The sequence below is a fragment of the Rhinichthys klamathensis genome, unplaced genomic scaffold (assembly GCF_029890125.1).
Source record: "Rhinichthys klamathensis goyatoka isolate OS25496 unplaced genomic scaffold, OSU_Roscu_1.1 h1tg000411l_1, whole genome shotgun sequence".
Classification (NCBI taxonomy): domain Eukaryota; kingdom Metazoa; phylum Chordata; class Actinopteri; order Cypriniformes; family Leuciscidae; genus Rhinichthys; species Rhinichthys klamathensis.
Genome location: NW_026606911.1, coordinates 246,687 through 268,170, shown reverse-complemented (window position 1 = coordinate 268,170; position 21,484 = coordinate 246,687). Strand labels below are relative to the sequence as shown.

The 21,484-nt window shown below is 38.7% G+C and overlaps 1 protein-coding gene across 1 annotated transcript in view; it reads left to right on the top strand.

Moving 5' to 3' along the window:
• The window catches only part of LOC130070550 (uncharacterized), a gene marked incomplete at its 5' end in the record, with an annotated part of 153,486 nt that overhangs the window by 81,232 nt on the left and 50,770 nt on the right, over nucleotides 1-21,484 (top strand). Inside the window, 2 exons of the mRNA XM_056234972.1 lie at nucleotides 15,786-15,940; nucleotides 16,123-16,586. Of these exons, the coding sequence (XP_056090947.1) occupies nucleotides 15,786-15,940; nucleotides 16,123-16,586 (619 nt within the window). The remainder of the gene's footprint in view (nucleotides 1-15,785; nucleotides 15,941-16,122; nucleotides 16,587-21,484) is intronic.

Genomic DNA, 21,484 nt, shown 5'->3' with positions numbered 1-21,484 from the left:
GTCGCAATTCACACTTAAATCGCTATTCTAGACAGTGTTGATAATGAAGGAATTAAATGATTTAAGTTACATGTAGCCTAGTGATATTTCTGTCATAAAAGTTTATTACTAAATATTTCATTATTTCAATAATTGATGAAATAAAACTGGTTTGGGCCAGCTTTTTCCAAGCAAAACTAAATATAATCTGAAAAAACGCATGTTAATTTGTTGTCATGAACAAAATGTTCAACTCAATATTAAATTCTAGAGGGATCTTTGGATCCTTACAACCAGGCATGCAATTTGTGAATTAAGTTTTTTTATTTATTTTTTATTATTCAAATAAATATCGAAACACGGTGCTTCGTGGTAATGCTGCTAAATTAAATAACATGTATAGAATAATTATGAACTTAAATGAAACAATATCGCAACATTGCGACAAATACATTATTTGATCTGTTTTTACATTTTAATTCAGGGCGATTTAGCCTGCTACATTTAATTAGAGCGAGATTTTCACCCTTGTCTTGTCATTTTCTCATTGGGAAGCGCTTACATACATGTTTGAGTAGATCCTCTGTACCTCTTGTTTCAATATGGATTACATAATCAGATAACATTTATTAGCCTGAATATTTAGACATTAAAAGGCTTTAGACATAGCCGATTTCTTATAGTGACTGAGCTGAAGTTCATTTTTGTGACGCGCAGTTCCCGGAGACAGAGACGACAGATAAACTGTTTTTGTCGTTAGCCTAATATGAATACAAGTTTACAGTTTTGAACGATGTAAGCTACTCTACTCTTATCTGTATGACCAAAAAATTACGGAGTCGCCTATTAAGTTATTTTAGCTGTAATAATGAGAAAAATAAATTAATCTAAATGAACGCGCCGCCGCGTTTGTCGAACACTAACTCACCATGCCAGAATAAAACCCGACTTTAGAAAAATGCATAGGGCCACTCGGCGTGCCAAAACACTTAATTATAAACTTCAATATTTCATTCAAAATAATCTCAAAACGCTTTGTGAAATTTTAAAAGCCGTGCATGCATTAAGGCCACTGGAACTAATGAACAACTGAAACGCTGGTTTTGATTTTATTGTTTGTCGTTTAAACGTGCTTGTTGCATATCTCTATTTTATATTTGATATGGTCTATTGGTGAAGTAGCCTATAGCATTGATTACTGTGGAGGGAGGGGTGTGGGGATTCAAATAATTCAGCAGAAGCAGGGATGTTTAGACCAGAAGGAAATCCCCGTCCCCCCTGGCAAATCACACTTTACTTAAAACCATGTTTTTAAAAACTCTATAGGGAATCAAAAAATAATAATAATAGGCCTAATAAAAAATAAAAAAAATAAAAAATATATATATAGGCTAGCTATATATATAAAATTACTTTTTTACAGAACAGAACTGCTTTTGAAATTACGATTGGTAGCCTATTATTATTCAGATGCAAAGTCGTTCTGTTGGATACTATTGTTCCTTAGTGTAAAATGGAAATGCATGGTAATTTTATTTTATAAATATAAGCAAAAACTGTAGCCTATGGTGTAACAGAGTTTTAGAGCTAGACAAATCTCTCTGCATTAATAAATATAAAATTTACAGTAGACCATGTTTGATCGGGATTTGAACCCGTGTCATCTTGATGATTGAATCGTAAGTTCTACCGCTCGGCTATTAATTTTCTCACTGAGAAATGCCCAAACGTTTGTTTCTCGCATGAGCGAGAAAACGTTTTCTCGTTAGCCAGAGAGTGTAGGCCTACTTTAGCCTACATGAATAAAAGTAGACCTTTTACAGTTTTAAAAGATGATATCTTATCTGTATGACCAACAATTACGCAGTAAGTTCTTTTAGCTGTTATGAGAAAAATAAATTCAAATGAACGCGCCGCCGCGTTTGTCAAACTCTAATTCAACATGCCAGAATAAAGCCAGATTTTAGAATAATGCATAGCCACTCGGCGTGGTGTGCCAAAATACCCTAATTATAAACTTCAATATTTCATTCAAAACCATCTCAAAACGCTTTTTGACATTTTAAAAAGCCGTGAATGTATTAAGGCCACTGGAACCAGGATCGTAACTGAAACGCGCTGCATGTCTCAATACAGGAGCAGAAGCGCTGGTTCAGATTGTATTGTTTGTTGTTTAAACGTGCATGTTGCATATTTAAAAATATTTGTTTAAAAATAAATGTTTGTTGTAGGCTTATTTGCAAATTACCATAACTTGTAGAATTTCATCCTTACTGTTAATTGACATTAGCCCCACTTACGTTTTGATAAATGTCCCTTTGCGCCACCTGGTCATTTCGCGAACGACTTTGAAATGCGACTGGTTTATTTTTATTGTATTGGTCTACTTTAAAAAATAAAACTTTATAAGACATTTATGGAAAAAGACTATTTTCTTTTCAAGATGTTTCCAACTGTAACTTTGAACCAATTCTGTAGACTGGCCCATATAGCATTTGACCAGGATTTGTTTCCAGGTATGACAAAAATGTGCTTTTGGCTTTCATTTATATTTTGATTGTTTGTATATATATATATATATATATATATATATATATTATATATTAAATATTAAAATATTTAATTGCGATTAATCGCATTAATGTCATAACTCGCGATTAATCGCATTTAATCGCACATTTTTATCTATTCTAAATGTCTCTTGATTTCTTTTTGTCCCATTATTTTTTTTCTCATTTTAATGCTCTTATCAACATGGAAAAGTGGATCGGCTTGCTTTGTGCAAAAGTTTTTTATTGAAAACAATATTGGCATATACTGTTCAATTTCACACTCAAACATTATCACTTGGAGCAAATAATCTCTCACACAATATAACACTGTCCATCAATAAAAGGGTGAAATAAATAGAGGTCCTGATATTGACGAGGGGGCGGAGAATTCGCATCAGCTGTGTGTGTGTGTGTGTGTGCTGGCCATCATCAAGTGGTATTCAGACTGGACGTGCTGCGATGATGATAGCTCAGTTCACAACGACAAAACACACAATCACTTTGGTCATGTCAATGGAACCATTTGGCAACTTTTTAAAAGTAAACTTTCCATTCAGAATCTTATTGGCATCCATTTCGGCGTCTCACGCTCGTCATCCACTCAAAACTGGACGTTTTGAACGTTCCTATAACATTCAGAAATAACGTTTTTATAACTTAATGGGAACGTTATGAAAACATTCTTATAACCTAAAATTGTTAGCTGGGGAAGAGGAGAGATTCGCGATTGCACTGAACACGTTTTAAGTGCAGGCATATTCTCTGAGTGAGCCCAGAGAAAATTCTTACAGGAGCAGCGTGTAACTGAGAGCGCGCGCGACTCGAGCAGAGAGATTCGTGCTCGGCACATTATATTCCGCGCGCGAGCAGAGAGATTCGCGCTCGCGCATCCGGCTCGCAAGCCCAAACAAGTGTGTGCGGCGTGCCTGTTGTTTTGTTTCCGGTCTAGCTAGATCCGCTTGCGCTTTCAAAACGTCCTCGCGCGCCGCAAGCCATTGAAATGAATGGGTTTCATAGCGCAGCGGCCCGCATGCCGTCCTGTTGCAAAAGCATGTGAAAAAAAAACTACAAAGTTTGCTAGGCCAAAAAGACCGTTAATCGCGCGATAAAAAAATTAACGCCGTTAAAACGGGTTTGCGTTAACGCCGTTAATAACACGTTTAACTGACAGCCCTAATATATATATATATATATATATATATAATGTATGTGTGTGTGTGTATATATATATATACAAGAAAGAATGCAATGACAATTGCATATAAAAAATATATATATATATATATATATATATAATATTGTTTATATGACAATTGCATATAAACAATATATATATATATATATATATATATATATTGTCCTTGCATTCTTTCTTGTGTGACACCCCTGAATGAAAGGCTCATTATTATGCAGGGTCACTGTCTGAGAACCACTTAATTATTCATGATAGGGGTTGGGCCGTTCCGCCCATCCGCATATTGCCTTGGCAAACAAAAAAATGTTTTTCACAATTTAAAACAATCTATTGTTTTATGTGAATGATTAGTAAGGGTGATTTTCAGATCATTTTGAAGCAAAAACTCTAGGCGACAACGTCCATTAGTCAAAAATCTTGTGGACACATATTTAGTATGTTTTTTGTGTCCTTATTTCAAAAACTTTATTTTTTAGTTTTTTCAATAACCACGCATAAACAATATTCTCTCAAAAATACAAACTTGTACATGCATGTTGCTCACATATTATGGTAGTCCTGTGTGTGCTAAATAGAGTGTAATTTCACCTGTGCCATTAATATGTTTATAAGCAACTGAAAAAAAACACAAATGTCAGAGCATGTCAAAACATCTCAAGGAGCCCAAAACACCTTGGACCCCAGAGGGTTAAAGGCCATGGTGCAGGTTTTTTTTTTTGTTTTTTTTGCCCGTTTTCTAGTTGGTAATAAACATTTAAACAGTTATCCATTGTATTTGATGTTGTAGGGGATTACAAAAAAGAAATATAATATGGAAAAGTAGGTGATATGTTAGCATTTACCAATAGCCTAGCGAGGATTCTAATTTCTCCCACAATGCATTGCATGACGTCACATGAGGTACTCGCTGACTGTTGGACAACAGACGAAAGCCCGCGAGTAGCAGCTAACGGTAGCTAGTGAAAGAGTGACAGTGTCAGATATATAAGCAAAATATATCGAGATAGATAGATAGATATCATAAGCATAACATAGATAGATAGTGAGAGATAGCATAGCATAACAGCTTAGAGATAGAGAAGAGTAAGTTAGATAATAAGTAGACAAATGGTTTATTACTGTGTTTGTGGCGGGTGCAAAAACTTTATCAAAACTGGACATAGGGTCCATTGTTTCCCCAAGGACAAAGGGATCTTCCGAAGCTGGGTGCAATTTGTCAAGATTAGGCGAGCAGATTTTTCAGCTAAGTTAGCTCTGTCGCCGCCTACTCGAGAATATGCAGCGCGCATTTCAAAGAGGAGGATTACCTCTCAGGGATGCCAAGATGGTCTCACAGAGTGAGAGGATGGCTAAGTTACTTCCTACCGCCGTGCCGTCTGTGAATGCAAACCTCTCTGCCTGCCCTGTCCCGAGGTCGAGAGACACCGTCTGCCGCAAGCGAGATATTGCCACGGTAAGTTCATTCTAACGTTAATGTTTGCAAGCTGCGTGTTAGCTAGCTCTGTGTGTATTTTGTATAGCTACCGTGTTCCCTTTGACACAGCCTCCACTACAAGCACGATCACTCTGACATTAGAAGAGCATTTTTCGTGATTCACGAATTTGAGCCTAAACAAAATTGCCCTGAAGTAAATGTCCATATCGTCATGAAAGCTTCATGGCTAGTGTTTAGATCAGTGGTGATGATCATCAAGCGGCTTTCGCAATCGTGTGTTTGCGTTTTGTGTTAGACTGCTACGGTTCTCTTTCACATTTGACCGTGACCGTGTCGTCAGGGCTGTAGTGGAGGCTAAACGCAGTTTACCCACCGCTGAAATTATGTCAGAAACAGTTTATCCACTTCTCACGTCAGAGTTTAGCTACCTCTCAGTAAATTCACTACCTCATAGAGTTTATGTAACTTTACCACATGTATTACCACTAGTATTGGTGTAAACATTTAATAGTAACATTCAAATCATCAAATATGTTCTGAATTTCTTTTATGTATTTTTTTAAAACATTTAGTAGCGCATATCAGGGTCCACTGTACTGTAATCTCCCTGGCAATCTCGTAACATTCTGTTAACTGTTTATGTTTGCTATAATTCATATGCAGGACAATTTCATGTGTTTCCATTAGTGGCAATGATCTTTATACAGTATTATTATTATGTCTGCAGGTTATGCAACATCATTAATGAAGGCCCTTCGGGAAAGCTACACCAATCCACCTGCAGCTCTTCGAGAGGTTAGCGCCAGTTTGTCCTGATGCACCCGCAACCATCGCCACATCCTTCAAACAGGTTCCTGAGGAGGCCGTCAGCCTCTACCTAGCTAGGCTTGCCGCGATAGACGGTGTTGACGGTGTTACCGGTTTTAAGCCCCATCACCGGTGACATCACTTTCCCACCGTGACACCGCGATGTCTTGACTTTTTTAAAGTATTCGTTTTTGCTAAAAATATTTATTTGAATTAATTAAAAATAATAATTATCAATTATGTAGTTCAGAAGAGAGCATACATTATAATTAAAAACTGAACTGCGCAGTGCGTGCCAAGAGCCAGTCACGTCACAGATCAGCAAGCATCAGGATTCCATTTAGCACGTGTGGAGATGAGAACGAGTCAAATAACAGAAAAGCTTATTTCAAAAGTGAAAGTATAACGCGCACGCATTTAAAAGCCAGAGCTGCCAACTTTTGAGCTTAGCTTGGAGCGAGACTTTTCCGGCCGTGGGGGCGGGGGGCACTTACACATGCAAGGTCTCTCGCTGGCTTTCCCTCTCTCCCGTACACGCGCGCTACGCGGTTTGAAGCACAATCTCTGTCTCGCGTGCGCGCTCGCTCTAGATTCCAGGAGATTTTAACTATTTTGCGGTATAATTAGTCGATCACGAGTGGCTCAACAGGTAAATATTAGGGATGCACGATGATAACGGGACAACATCGGTATCGGCCGATAAAAGCTTAAAATTACCATCATCGGCATCGGCCGATATGAATATTTCTGCCGATGAGCCTTGCCGATAGGGTGGCGTGTTTCCTATGCGCACGTGACACGAACGAAGCATGAGCGCCAGCAACTTAAACTTCCAACTAGGGGTGTGCCGTGCGTCTCACGGTTTTTGATCGTGGACGATTAATATGTCTCCACGATCTGCTTTTGAAGAAAAATCATAGTATCGTGCTTTCTATCAGTTCAATTCTGGCGCCTTCATCTCAACATACTGTACAACGCGACGTACATTCACATCACATCACATGTAAACGCAGAGGTAGAGTTACACTCACGGGACACCGCAATTCACAAAAGTTCATTACTTGCATGTGCGTCAAAGTCTTGCTAGGTAAACATGTCATTCACGTGCTGATGCGCTGTTCTAACATCCGCTTTTCTGAGCGCGTTACACCCGACGCTCACAGGAACTAAAAGCCGTCACAGAGTCTGCATACTGGACTAATCTTTCAAATCTTATTGCGCTGATACTGTCAAATACACACAAGGTTTACATAAACAAAGTTGGTTATGTCTAAAGTGAAAGCAAACAGAGAAAATCTGCTTGTCAAATGCGTGTATATTAGACGCGTCGCGTGCAGTTCTTAAAGAGACAGTATAATATGCTGCCGCTGGTCTTTAAAGAGATACTGCACCCAGAAATACAAATTCTGTCATTATTTACTCACTCTAATGTTGTTCCAAACCTGTATTCATTTCTTTCTTGTGCTTAAATATACTATGGAAGTCACTAAAGTACAGCAACTGTTTGGTTAGCCACATTCTTCCAAATAACTTTTATAATTTCAACAGAAGAAAGAAACTTGAGAGAGTAAATGATGACAATTTAAATTTTGGGGAGAACTATCTCGTTAATGTTAATAAAACAACAAAACACAAAGAGGAAATCACTCACTGCTCTTGACTGAGAACTTTAATAGAAGCTTTAATAAGCTTTTTTTGCACTTAAAAAAAACACACAAATATATCGGTATCGGTATCGGCATCGGGCAAAATTAGTCTGAAAATATCGGCATATCGAATATCGGCCAAAATCCTATATCGTGCATCCCTAGTAAATATATAGATAAACTCATCTTCCAGGCATTTGACCGACCAGGGGTGCGTTTCCCGAAAGCATCGTTAGCCAACTATGGTCGCAAGTTCCGTCGTTACCAATAGAGTTCAATGGGATTTGCGACCAACTTGCGACCATAGTTGGCTAACGATGATTTCGGGAAACGCACCCCAGGTTGACACTTCATGCGTGAGAAATCGGGAGTGTGGCGTGAGAGCGTGTGAAAGCAATCAAATGCGTGTGTCTCGCGGCCAATGCGTGAGAGTTGGCAGCTCTGTAAAAGCTTTTTAACCCCCCCGCCCCGCCCCGCCCCGCCCCGCCCACCACGGTGACACCGGGATTACCGGTGTTGTCAAACGTCGATTAACCGGTGGGAAATTTTCCTCACCGCGGCAACCCTCTACCTAGCCCGGCAGTCACGCTACAAGAGAACCTAAATTCACATTATTTTCTTTCCACAGACAAGTCCAATGATTTAGTTGTAAGTAATTATTTATTTTAGTTGTAAGTTATCTTCTTTCCTTCTGTCCCTGTCATCTCATTTAGTGGTGGTTTCCTGCATTCTGCATGTTTTGTTTTTTTCTTTGTGTGCTGTTGCTTTGGTTTTACTTTGCACAAAATCATTACTTTTTTTCTTAGGCTATTGATGTGATCTTGCTTATAAATTCCGATTCAGCCATTAGCCTACCTTCGGGATCACGCAAAGAGGTCTGGAGAGGCGGTCCGTTCAGAATTACTACCAACATAAAATATAAGTGTGCATGCATGTACAAATGTGCAGTAATGTTCGGTAAATATAAACTATATATATGCACACACGCACACACACACACACACACAATTCATTTATTTAAATGGGTTAGGGGTATGTGTGTATATATGCATAGGCGTACATACATGCATATGCAAATATATTATAAATAATATAATATATACTTCAGGTTACCATAAGTTAGCTAACTTTAATGAAGAGTTGGTCATGTAAGCTATAGCTAGCTGCAATTAACCCATTATCTTCCAATAAGCATTAACTAAAACTGGCTACATAAAATATACTGACTAGATTCACGAGAGGTCGGCTAATGTGAGTAAAAGTAAAAAAATACAGTAATTTCATTATTTTACCAGCGAGCGTACTTCGGAAGCACTGAAAATGAATAGGGTTCAATGCTGAAACTATCAGTGTTTGGAACCGTTGGCTGCTCCACGACACGCATTACTTCTGCATTTTTAAGTTCCTATGGCGGTCTATGGGAGTGTCGCAACTCTCTCTCTCTCTATGGCTCTGGACCACACTATTGCAGGCAAAAGAAACAATGTGCAAACGTTTCAGGTCTAGCCCTTCATCAGTGGGCTTTTTTTTTATATGGATTTGTTTACTTGCAACCTGTGTCTTTGTTCAGTAATCTTTGTCCTTGTTCAGTAAATGTTTAGTAACCATTACAAGCAATGCCAATAAACTGTTTTTTTTCTTATAGAAATTAATGTGTTCTGTGTACTTTATAACATTTGGAGGGCAAATTGGGCGATCACAACAGAATAAGCAATTATTATTTTTATTCATTTTCATCCAAACGAGGCGATTGAAAGCCCTGATAGGTCTGGTCACGACTTTGGAATTGTTGTCTGATGGTTGAAACCACACGAGAGGCTTCTTATACTCCTGCCTACTCCATAAGCCCAGCGTATAGCCTGCTTGTACCTAGGGATAAGTAGGAAAGATTCTTAAGTTTTAAACTCAAAGTAGGTTGGAAACGTCTCTGATGCATGTTTATTGTGTATGCAACACATCTCCTGTCACCTATAGCTGTTGTTCAAAGGACTCCGTGTAAAAAATAAAAAGGTAAAGTAAACATAAACCATGAACATACTCGTGCGTGCTGGCTTGAAGGGGAGCATTATCCTGCATGAAGTGTGAGTATGCTATGTGTAGCACAAACGGATTCAGGCATTATGCCTCATATCCAGGATGCTGCGTTAGGCACGTTACAACTGCTGGCCGCGGGGTGAGGTCCTCGACCAGCGACCAAAACGCGCTCACCTCCCTACAACACAAGCTCTCCACCACAGTTTCCATGGGACGACACCGCCCACACAGACACCTGTCAAACACAGCGACACAGATGCTTACTACTCACTCCCTCTCCTGGTAAGCCTGACGGTGTCAATGACAGTCATGAGGAAAACTAGTCTATCAACAATAATCACACTGACTGAAGACATGACCACCCTATACTCGTCGTCAGCTACGTTTGCAAACAACATTTTCACCGGAGATAGAGGTAAAAGAAGGACACTCGGCCCGGCAAACAGATACTCAAATTATACTCGAAATTTACTCAATGATGCCTTATTAATTTCAGTATATTTAAAGTAGCCTATGCCTCCTCTGTATGGATAGAAAATGGTTATATTACAAGACACAAATTCAGATAGGCTTCTCAGAGCCTGTTTAATTACAGGTTTGAATGAATGAAATGTGTCTTCTGTATTAGAAAAATAAATATATAATTATTACAGGTTTGAATGAATGAAATAATGTCTCTTCTGTATTAGAAAAATAAATATACAAAATAAGAAATAACTAAAAGAAATACCACCAAATTTAACAAAAATAGCTCTCACAAACTTACAAAAACAAACTAACAAAATGTATCTTTAGTCTTCCTCTTTATCCTGTTTTTCTTCCTCATCCTCCTTGTTTGCCCATCTATGTTTTGCTTTAGAGCTGATCTTTCCCAGAAGTTTTGAAAACCAGGACATTTTCATAATAATAAAAAAAAAAAAACAGCCAGGACAGGACGTGAAAACAGGACTGTTGGTCACCCTAACCTAGTCTAAAGTCTGGGTCGTTGCGCGTACATTCAGATGCTATTTTAAGCGCGCATGCTTGGCCATAATATGACGATAGGAAAAATAGGCATAAAGCGTACACATTTACCCAAATTATTATGTGCATGTTTAACCGAAGCTAATTTGGGTGGGTTTGTTTGTCCCATCCCCAATGTCACTTCTCTTTATTTTACGGCCCTGACGAGAACATCGATCTCCTCGGCTGTGAACCATCAGAACTGTAACTAAACCAAGTGCGCCGCTGCCTGCGTCTACCTCATGTGACGTCATCGCCGAGTCGCGTAAAAAAATAACCGTTACTAACCAAAAACTTCAAAAACTGGACTTTAACACCATTTTGGAGACATTTCTAACTTTATATACATATCCTAACTGCTTTATGTACCCATTAATCGACAGTGGTGTTTAACCTGCACCATGGCCTTTAAAGGCACACTATGTATTTTTTTCAACCCAAAACCCTTGAGATGGTACATCGACTTACAATAGGTTGAATGACACGTTTGCCATAGCCTGACAGTGTCGGTATCGCTTTTACTGGCACTATGTAACTTCGGGGTTCGGGTAGGAACCCGAGCACAAAAAGAACTACAAAATTCGACCGCTTTACGGCATACGCCACTTCCCCCACCACCCACAACTTCCTCAGATTCTGACGTGAGTGCTCAACTCGCGTTTGATTGCCGTCTGTATGTTTTCGTCATGGCCGAACCAACAGCTACAAGGAAGAAAGCAAAGGTTTTGTCAGAGGACACTAAAAAAAGAAAAAGGGAGAGTGACAAATTAAAAGCCAGGACGAGGATCACCGTTGGTCCAGCGTTCGCCCGCTGGCGTGAGCTACAGGAGGAAGGGGTGCCCGAACGATGCTGACCTGGCCGTCATGCTTTTGGACTAAGTTAAATATATTGCTTGCACTCAATCTCTATTTTTTTTAATTTGTTGTCTGCCTGGCCATGTTACGGAATCTATCTGGTCCTCCATTTATCCCTGGCTCTCCCTCCTCGTCCTCTCCCCGTTTCGGGAGGGGACTCTGAAGATTCTTCAAACGGCGAAGAAAATGATGACTGAAAATAAAACATAAACATCGGCATAAAACTATATATAATGTAATATTTACTGCGAAGTCGGGAAATCGTGTAACAAAACTGATATAAGTCACAACATACTGCCGTTATTTTTAGGCTTCAGCTCATATGTGTGTGTGTAAAAGGACAAACAAACTGAAGCCTACAATAGTGAGTCGATTATCTCTCTCCAACCAACAAGTCAACTACTGTCTGCACACACAATCTAAAGACACGGGAGGCTGACCGGCTGACCGGTTGACTGTTTGTAGACTTTTGCGACAGTGCTGCGGAGCTTGTGGCCTCTAGGGACGCTAGACGTGAAAATTACAGGTCGAGCGCCACTAGTGGCCAAAAGTTCCGCGGTGTGCCTTTAATGGGAATGTTAGAAAACATTCTAAGAACATATTTTTGTATCTGAGAATGTTGTTCTATGAACGTTTTCTCTCAATAGTATGAGAACATCACAAGAACGTTCAGTGAACATTGTTATAAGAACGTTTTCATTAGAACATTATGAGACCATCAGTCAAGAACAAATAACATTACAAGCACGTACTGAAAACTTTGTTTTAAGAACATTTTTCTCTCAACGTTACGAGAATGTGTTTTAACTCTATATACATTATAAGAATGTTCTAAAAACATTATTTCAGGAAGGTTTTTTACTAACATTTACATAACATTAGTGAAAGTTATGGGAACGCTCCCTGCTGGGTTTCTATTGTGTTGTTTTCCACATGTCTTGTTAGATTTGACTTGTCTAGTTGTATGTCTGGGTTTGTGTTCTTTTTTCCCTTGTGGTGGGGTTGTGTTTTTGGTTTAGAAAATGTAATTTTTCCTCTTTATGATTCCATTGTTTGGACTGTGTACTACCCAGAGACTCGTACAAAATGTTGTGTACTACACAGAAAAATGTGAATCTTGAAGTAAAGTTTTTTCTGTTATTTTTGTAATTCAAATATTTAATTCACTTAGAAACGTTATACTCTGGAAAAATGTAAACACTCTGGACAAATGTGTCAACAGGTTTTGGTACTTAAAAATCCTGTCACTTTGAAATCCAGACCTGTAGCTGTAAGAAATTTCTTTGCTTACATTTTATGAACTCATAGAAATAAAACTTGAAATAGTGCAGCACAGCAGCTCAGTGGGTAGCACTATCACCTCGCAGCAAGAAGGTCCCCGGTTCGAGTCCCGGCTGAACCAGGAGTTAGCAGGTTCTCTGTCATTGCCTTCAGGTAAGCTACAACAGTTTCCAACACAGTTCAAACCCATGCAGCAAAGGTGAATTAGTGATACTCGAGTATCTGTGTGTAAGCCTGGTGATGGATGGGCCAACCATCAGGGTGATGTGAACATCCAAAAAACATTCCAAAATGAGTGAATTGAATGTTCCTTTAACGTTCACAATAACCAAGAAAAAAACGTTCTTGATACATTAAAAAAACTGGACGTTTTCAACGTTTAAAAAACATTCCAAAATAACGTTTTCCTAACCTAATGGGAATGTTAGCAAAACGTTCTGACAACTTATTTTTGTTAGCTGGGATTACACTCTGCTCTTTACTATTATCACTTCGACTTCGTCTCCTGCTTCTGCTCTTCTCTGGCTTTCTCAGTCAAAATCTCAGGCTGATAGAAGGCTGTTAATAGAGTCTTGAGGTAAAAGACAAGACTTTCTGTTGACAGGTTTTCTGGGTTGCACACACCAGACAAATGGATATCTTTTGACAAGATCAGGTGTCCGGGGCTTAATTTGATATTCAATTGATATTCAATTCAGGCCTGTACTAGTGAGTTAATTCAAACTGGGGTAGCCTACATATTCATAAGGCTTTATTTTACAAAGCATATCACTGAGTAACAGTCTATAATGTTAATGTTATTTGGAAGTACCTACATATTTAACCTGTGTAACTAGTGAGTTAATTCAAACTGTGGTACAGATTGATATGGTATTATATGGTAATTAGGTCGCCTGTAAGCAAGCAATTGTAAGCAATCGTGCATTACCATTTAACAAAACAAAAACACTTAATGAACATATGAACCAGAAACCATATACACCTCCATAACTCAAGCGGCCCCCAAAAAAGGAAGTTAAATTTCAGTTTCTTTGAAAGTTATTCTCTCTGAGGGCGGAGGCTTTGTAGGAAACTACAAAAAAAAAGGCGAAGGTCATAGCTTTAGTATAAAAGCACCAGATATCTTGTTCTCCACATCACTTGCTAAAACAAAGGTAAGTCAGTTTTACTTAACATTTTTATAATTATTTTCATGTTTTTAATCAACCAAAACTCTTCTGCTTCAGTACATTGTAGGAGAAATTCATTGCACACATTTTTGTGTAAACATACTAAGGATGGCTGATAGCAAAGGCAAGTATTATCTTATTTCATCAAACAATCTGAAAACAATACCAGCCATCAAAGTGATATTTTCAGTCTTTTAAAATATGCCATGTTTTTTCACCAGTGGCTGTGTGCCAGTGGCGCCCAGGGTTTGTACAAGAGCTTCTCCCTGCGGCCCGAAAGACAGCGCTTCTCTACCATCTGTCTTACCTGTGCCTGGCCAACTTCCCCAGCCTGGAGAGAATAATCAGGAGTCGGGCGGTGGAAACCCAGCTTCTGTTCGGCTCCTCTGATGCAATTATGTTGAAAGTACTGTTTCAGATTTCTCTTGATTTCAGTATTTTCATCTCTGTCAACTAGAATTTTTTTTTGTGTGTGCATGTGTCAACTCACCAAACATGAAGGGTCTGTAGTAAATAGCATGTATAGTCTTTTAGCTAGAGATTAGATTGAGCTAAACTGGTTATGAGAGTCTCTCCCTTAACTGGAAATAAATAAATAATGGGCCCTCTCTTGCACCCGGCGCAAATGACTTTGTACACTGACGCATGTATCATTCGTATTTTGCACCTGTACAAAGCAGACTTTTCCCTCCACAGACGCACGTCGGTAAACTAGGAAATGAACTTGCGCTCCCTGGATGGTTCAGCGCAAAAAAGGAGGCGTGTTTCGGCGCAAACTTTCCCTCATGCTATTTTGCAGTTCCAGAAAACAATTCCGCCACTGACCAGAAAAAGCCTAGTCTAAAGTCAGTGGCGCGTTGCGCGTTATTCATAATGCTATTTTAAGCGCGCATGCTTGGCCATAATGTAGCGGGTGCACAACGCGCATACACGTTGCTTCTCTCTTTAACACAGAAGCAGCAGTTTTTATTTTTGCAAATCTAACATTATAACAAGGAAATATATTACCACACGAGGGAAATCATTGTGGTGTCCATGTGTAAAAATAGGCATAAATCTAGCTTACACATTTACTCAATTTTTTCAGGCAAATTGTAGTAATGACGGATCAGACCTGTTTGACATACCCTTTGACATACCCAACATACCCTTTAAGGACATACCCATGCTCTTAAAGGGTATGTTGGATGACGCTCTGATTGGTTTATTTCACGTTACCGCCAAACCACACCTATGAATAATGAAGATATTTCAGACCAACCCCTTTTAAACTTGCGTCGGAGAGTCATTTATCCCGCCGGTAAAATAGCAACAGCGCCCAAGACCCGCCCACAAAGTTACTTGCGCTTCGCGCTTGATACTTGCGTTTCAGATCGTTAAAATAGAGCCCAACGTGTCATAATATCATAATGTGAGTAGCAGAGTAGACCAATCACAAAAGACTGGGCTATGGCCAATCAGAGCAGAGCAGAGCTCTCTGAAAGGAGGGATTTAGAGAGACTGATTCATCCATCGAGTCGTTTGAGAAACATTGAAAAATGTGGTGATGTGCAAATGTATATTATGAGAAAATGAAACTGTTTTTTGACTTTTGATGCATGTAAACCTGTTGTAGGAGACCATCAAGACAAAATCAGGAGTCTTTAAAATAGCATAATAGGGGAACTTTAAATTAAAATTATAATAACAACAGTTAATGCAGTAGCATTATGATCAGCATTTCACAAAGGTTTACTGGACAAATACAGGCAATACGAGTTCTGAATGTTTCATCTCCATCAGTGTGACTGTAGATTTTTAAATTCTAAGATACTTGTCTCTTAATTCTAGTGTATTTTGACCAGTGAAAACCTGGTAAAGTCACTGTTTCCCATGTTGGTGACAGCTGTGGAGAAGAATAAGCCGACTTTGGCGGTCAAATTCCTAGAAAAAGCACGAGGTTGGATCAAAGACATTATCACTGATGTGGACAAGATTGTGGAGAAGTATGAATATTTTCCTCATGAAAACATATTTCAAAATAGCTTGAGCAATTTAATTATTCTTCTACATGCAACTGCTATAATCAGACAAAAGTATGAACATATTTTATGATTTTTAAGCTAGTTACACAGCCCATTGTTATAAAATGCTAATTTCACTGCAACATTTCTTCAACATTGTATAGGTATGATTTACACAACAAAGATGTAGCATCATCCACCAGTGATGTTATCCAGGAAAAACAAGATACAGATAAAAAGATTACAGAACAAGACCAAGAGTTGAAGGTGATTAATAAAGCCCTGAATGAGATGAAATCTAAACTCCAGAAAACCACAGCAGAGCTTGCTGAAACTGAGAAAAAGATAAACAGCAAAACCCAAGAAATTCAAGAATTTGCCAGATGCATAACTCAAACAAGTAAAGGCCTCGGCATCTTCGCTGCAGTCGTTCCATTCATCGGGCCACTTGTTAAAGGCATTTATGATGCTGTAAAGGATCCTCAACACACTGCACATATAAAGGCTCTTGAAGCTCAACTGAATGTCCTCATCGCTGAGAAGACTGATCAGAAACAGCAGCACTGGCAAATCGAACTCCAGATCATTGATTGGCAGATGAAGGCTGCCAGAGCCAGTTTTGACCGGAGTGAGTCTGTTTTATCTTTTTGTTTTAAGTATACCTGACATGTCATGCTTAAGACTGTGCCATGATTCAACTCTAGTTTAAGACAGGGAGTGAACGTGTGGCTTATTGAAACCTTTATCTCTCCTCTGCAGGCTCCATACCCAGCCCCATCCATCTAAAGGATGTTCAGGAAAGCTTGTCAAAAATTCAGGCAATTCTGATTCAGCTCAAAAACTTCTGGGAGAAGGTTGCTCAAATGCTGGACTACCTGGAACAGAAGACCTTTGTTGGAGAAGGTCTTATTGAAGACCTTTGCGAACTAAAAGATGAATTTGTTGATTCAATCAAAACAGCCACAAAGGTAAAATTCATGTTCACATGATTACAAGAACATTTCCAGTAAGATATTCTAAAATATATATATATATATATATATATATATATATATATATATATATATATATACACACTCACCGGCCACTTTATTAGGTACCCCATGCTAGTAACGGGTTGGACCCCCTTTTGCCTTCAGAACTGCCTCAATTCTTCGTGGCATAGATTCAACAAGGTGCTGGAAGCATTCCTCAGGGAGTTTGGTCCATATTGACATGATGGCATCACACAGTTGCCGCAGATTTGTCGGCTGCACATCCATGATGCGAATCTCCCGTTCCACCACATCCCAAAGATGCTCTATTGGGTTGAGATCTGGTGACTGTGGAGGCCATTTTAGTACAGTGAACTCATTGTCATGTTCAAGAAACCAATTTGAAATGATTAGAGCTTTGTGACATGGTGGAAGTAGCCATCAGAGGATGGGTACATGGTGGCCATAAAGGGATGGACATGGTCAGAAACAATGCTCAGGTAGGCCGTGGCATTTAAACGATGCCCAATTGGCACTAAGGGGCCTAAAGTGTGCCAGGAAAACATCCCCCACACCATTACACCACCACCACCAGCCTGCACAGTGGTAACAAGGCATGATGGTTCCATGTTCTCATTCTGTTTACGCCAAATTCTGACTCTAACATCTGAATGTCTCAACAGAAATCGAGACTCATCAGACCAGGCAACATTTTTCCAGTCTTCAACTGTTCAATTTTGGTGAGCTCTTGCAAATTGTAGCCTCTTTTTCCTATTTGTAGTGGAGATGAGTGGTACCCGGTGGAGTCTTCTGCTGTTGTAGCCCATCCGCCTCAAGGTTGTGCGTGTTGTGGCTTCACAAATGCTTTGCTGCATACCTCGGTTGTAACGAGTGGTTATTTCAGTCACTGTTGCCCTTCTATCAGCTCGAACCAGTCTGGCCATTCTCCTCTGACCTCTGGCATCAACAAGGCATTTCCGCCCACAGAACTGCCGCTCACTGGATGTTTTTTCTTTTTCGGACCATTCTCTGTAAACCCTAGAGATGGTTGTGCGTGAAAATCCCAGTAGATTAGCAGTTTCTGAAATACTCAGACCAGCCCTTCTGGCACCAACAATCATGCCACGTTCAAAGTCACTCAAATCACCTTTCTTCCCCATACTGATGCTCGGTTTGAACTGCAGGAGATTGTCTTGACCATGTCTACATGCCTAAATGCACTGAGTTGCCGCCATGTGATTGGCTGCTTAGAAATTAAGTGTTAACGAGCAGTTGGACAGGTGTACCTAATAAAGTGGCCGGTGAGTGTATATATATATATATATATATATATATATATTGTCCAGCCATTACTACGGTTTCATCTAAAAGTCTAATATAACTTGTAAATGTTTTACTTCCACAGGCTTGGAGCAGTTTTGGTGCTGGTTGTCAAAGAGCATCTGTCATCTTTAAGCTCCAGACCAGAGATGCCTACAAGTTTCTGGAGGTCAGTCCTTCCTCTCTCTCCAAGGATCAGTGGCAAATACAGTACGAAAGTGTAAAGAAACAACTGGAGAAAATAGGCGCGCCAAAAGCTGTGAAATCCTCTGTTACTCCTGCCCTTGAATGATCAGAGCGCTGACACACACGAGTCCTCTTTGAGTTTTCTGCCTCATGATGCTGGTAATCTGGTGTGATGATGTTTAGCCTTTTTAAACACTGTACTTGTAAACCGCAGAGTTCTGTAATCCTTTCTACTTATAATGCCTAAAACACTCTATATACTCTCCTCTCCATATGTATCATCTCTTTATGAGCTCTTGCAAACACTCTTGTTGAACAGACCTAAATGGTGGTTCCCCCGAATAAAGTTTGATAACATCATTATTGATGTTTGTTTTTGTTTTAAATCATTTTACATGTCTATTTTTATTTTATGTTTAAAGTCATAGATTTAAGTTTCTTGGGCACATATTTCTTCATCTCAAACTACTTTTGATGTCACTGGATGCACAAACATTGTCACATTATACAGGTTACAAAATATGTTCTTGTTTCATTCTGATAATGAATAAGCTCCCTTATGCAGATGATTTTAACACAATTTATCAGGACAATGATGGATTACTATATCACAACATTCATTCCCTGGTGGCATAGTGTCATCCTGAACATGTTTGGGTGTAAACTCGCTGGTATAGCCTTTAAAATAATTCTCAGTCATTGGATATAAAGATAGAAAAGTTGTGTAATCATTTTATGGTGTCTGTGTTACAGAGTAATTACTTAAGTACTTTAATACAATATGTAATAACATGACAACAAAATGTACTTAATATGTAACTAAGGTATGTGACCGCCTGTACTTACCAGTTGTAATAACGAAATTTAATCTTTGCTGCTCACATGAACACACACTGTTTTCTGTCGCTTTATTCCTCTTTAAGATGCATACAAGCCAGACCTACATCAGATGTTAGGTCTGGGAACTCACAATTGGCATAAACGGTTGTCTTTCAAATTCTGTCTACACGCAATTGGATAGCGCTACAACCAACCAGAGCAACGAAGAAGGTGACGTAGTCAGAGCGAGTGTTTCGCTTATGGTGTGTTGTGAAAAAGTTTGATGGAGAGATTCCTGTAAACTACCAAAGTTATGGTAATGGAGCACAATGACTGTTGCCGTTTTTGCGAAAAATAAATAAGAATTGAGGGTGTGCTTGTACATTCATCAAGCATCTTCGAGAGAAACGACCAACGTTAAGTATTGCCGAGAGATTACTGCATGTTGGACTGGCGGCAGTTAAAACATCGGGAAAGTCGGACAGGATTTGTCAGCGGTGTCTCACCCTTTTATCAAGACTTGAACATGACTTGCCGGTGTACTGGCCAAAGCCGAATCGAAAGACAGCTGTTCGCCAGCAGCAGCCATTCTTTGTTTTCATGTAGCAATGAACCGTTGCAACTCTGTCGTCATTATGTTAAGCCCGCCCGTCGACTCTATACACGATGTGATTGGCCTGACTAGTTTTTGGTTTTTCCAGCTCAAAAGTCTATGGAGAGTTGCTACACCACACTTTGCTGCAAAATAATTTTTGCTGTCGCTAGGGTGCGTCTAGATTTCTAGGCTAGATGCATACGTGTTTAGGGGGAAACATGAAAATATCAACAAGATGGCTTACACAATCTTACAATCTATTAGAAATTGTCTAATTACCCAGAACCCACCCAGTCTTGCAATACGTATTAGTATTGTACTTTAGTTATATTATTTTAGGCCAATTTTGGGTAATATTAGTATTATTATTAGCCTATATATATTTTATATATATATATAAAGCATGTCATTGAATGCCACATAACGGATTGAATTTGACTGTAGAGTTTAAATATTTTTATCATTAGTTTCTCATTAAGGAGCAAAAAAGTGTTAAATAAATGATTTAGAAAAAAAATCCCTATGGAAAAAAATGAATGGAAAAAATACTTCCGGAACCAAAAAATGTATTTGATGTTTCTGGATTTTTAACCCAAGGGAAAATATATTCCTTAGATATACATGTTTGTTTGTTTGTTTTCTCCATGCATCACACTATAGTACACAGATGTAAATAGGCCTATCAGTTAATAATTTTTTTTTTTTTTTAATCAACATTTCACTCAATATTAACTCTCAAGGTCAAGTGTTTGCTTTTCTAACTACTGCGGTTTTATTAACTATCAAGACTATACACAAAATAATTGATTATTTAGTGAATGAATCAAAAAATATTTGTATATCATCTATATGCCAGTTGTAATGTATTCATCTGATCATTACAGTTGCCTGAACCATTGTCATATTTTGTCTGAGCGCAAAACGCTGCTATTCAATATTTTAAATGTTTTATTCCTGTTGGCAGTTTTTGTATTATTCTTTTAAGGATGAAGAAAAGACAATTAATATGTATTGAATTAGCATAAACCTACCATTGAATCGATGAAACCATAAAGCTGACACAGAGGTGTGTATAATTAAAATTACAGTTGTTATGATTGTTAATGTTATTACTTTTTTTCCATAAAGTATATCATATGAAGGATAAAAGTACAGATGTGACGAAACTGTTAGTAAATCAGTAAGAATTTTCACTAGGTGTCAGTGTTTCCTAAGGTACAAACTAAGATGAATGTGTGTGTGTGTGTGTGTGTGTGTGTGTGTGTGTGTGGACAGAAACTTGTGTGAGTTATTGTTGCCATGGTGAATTTAAGAATGGAATCCTTATATAAGGCGCTTTCCCGCTCAATCCCTGTCCTGTTCCATATAGACCTCTTTAACATACACTTTAAACTCTGAACAAACAGTTAAACAGAAAAGAATGTATTATTGGTCACCAGCAGTCACACATGCTTCCACTGATGACAAATCAGACTAATATTAATGTATACCAGTGGTTTCTCAACTGGTTTGGCTGTGGGACCCACATTTTCACATGGTCATTTAACCTCGACCCAAATTTATATGACACAAACACACACACACCTTAATTATCATGCACATAAATTGTAAGAATATCACTAACACTGATGA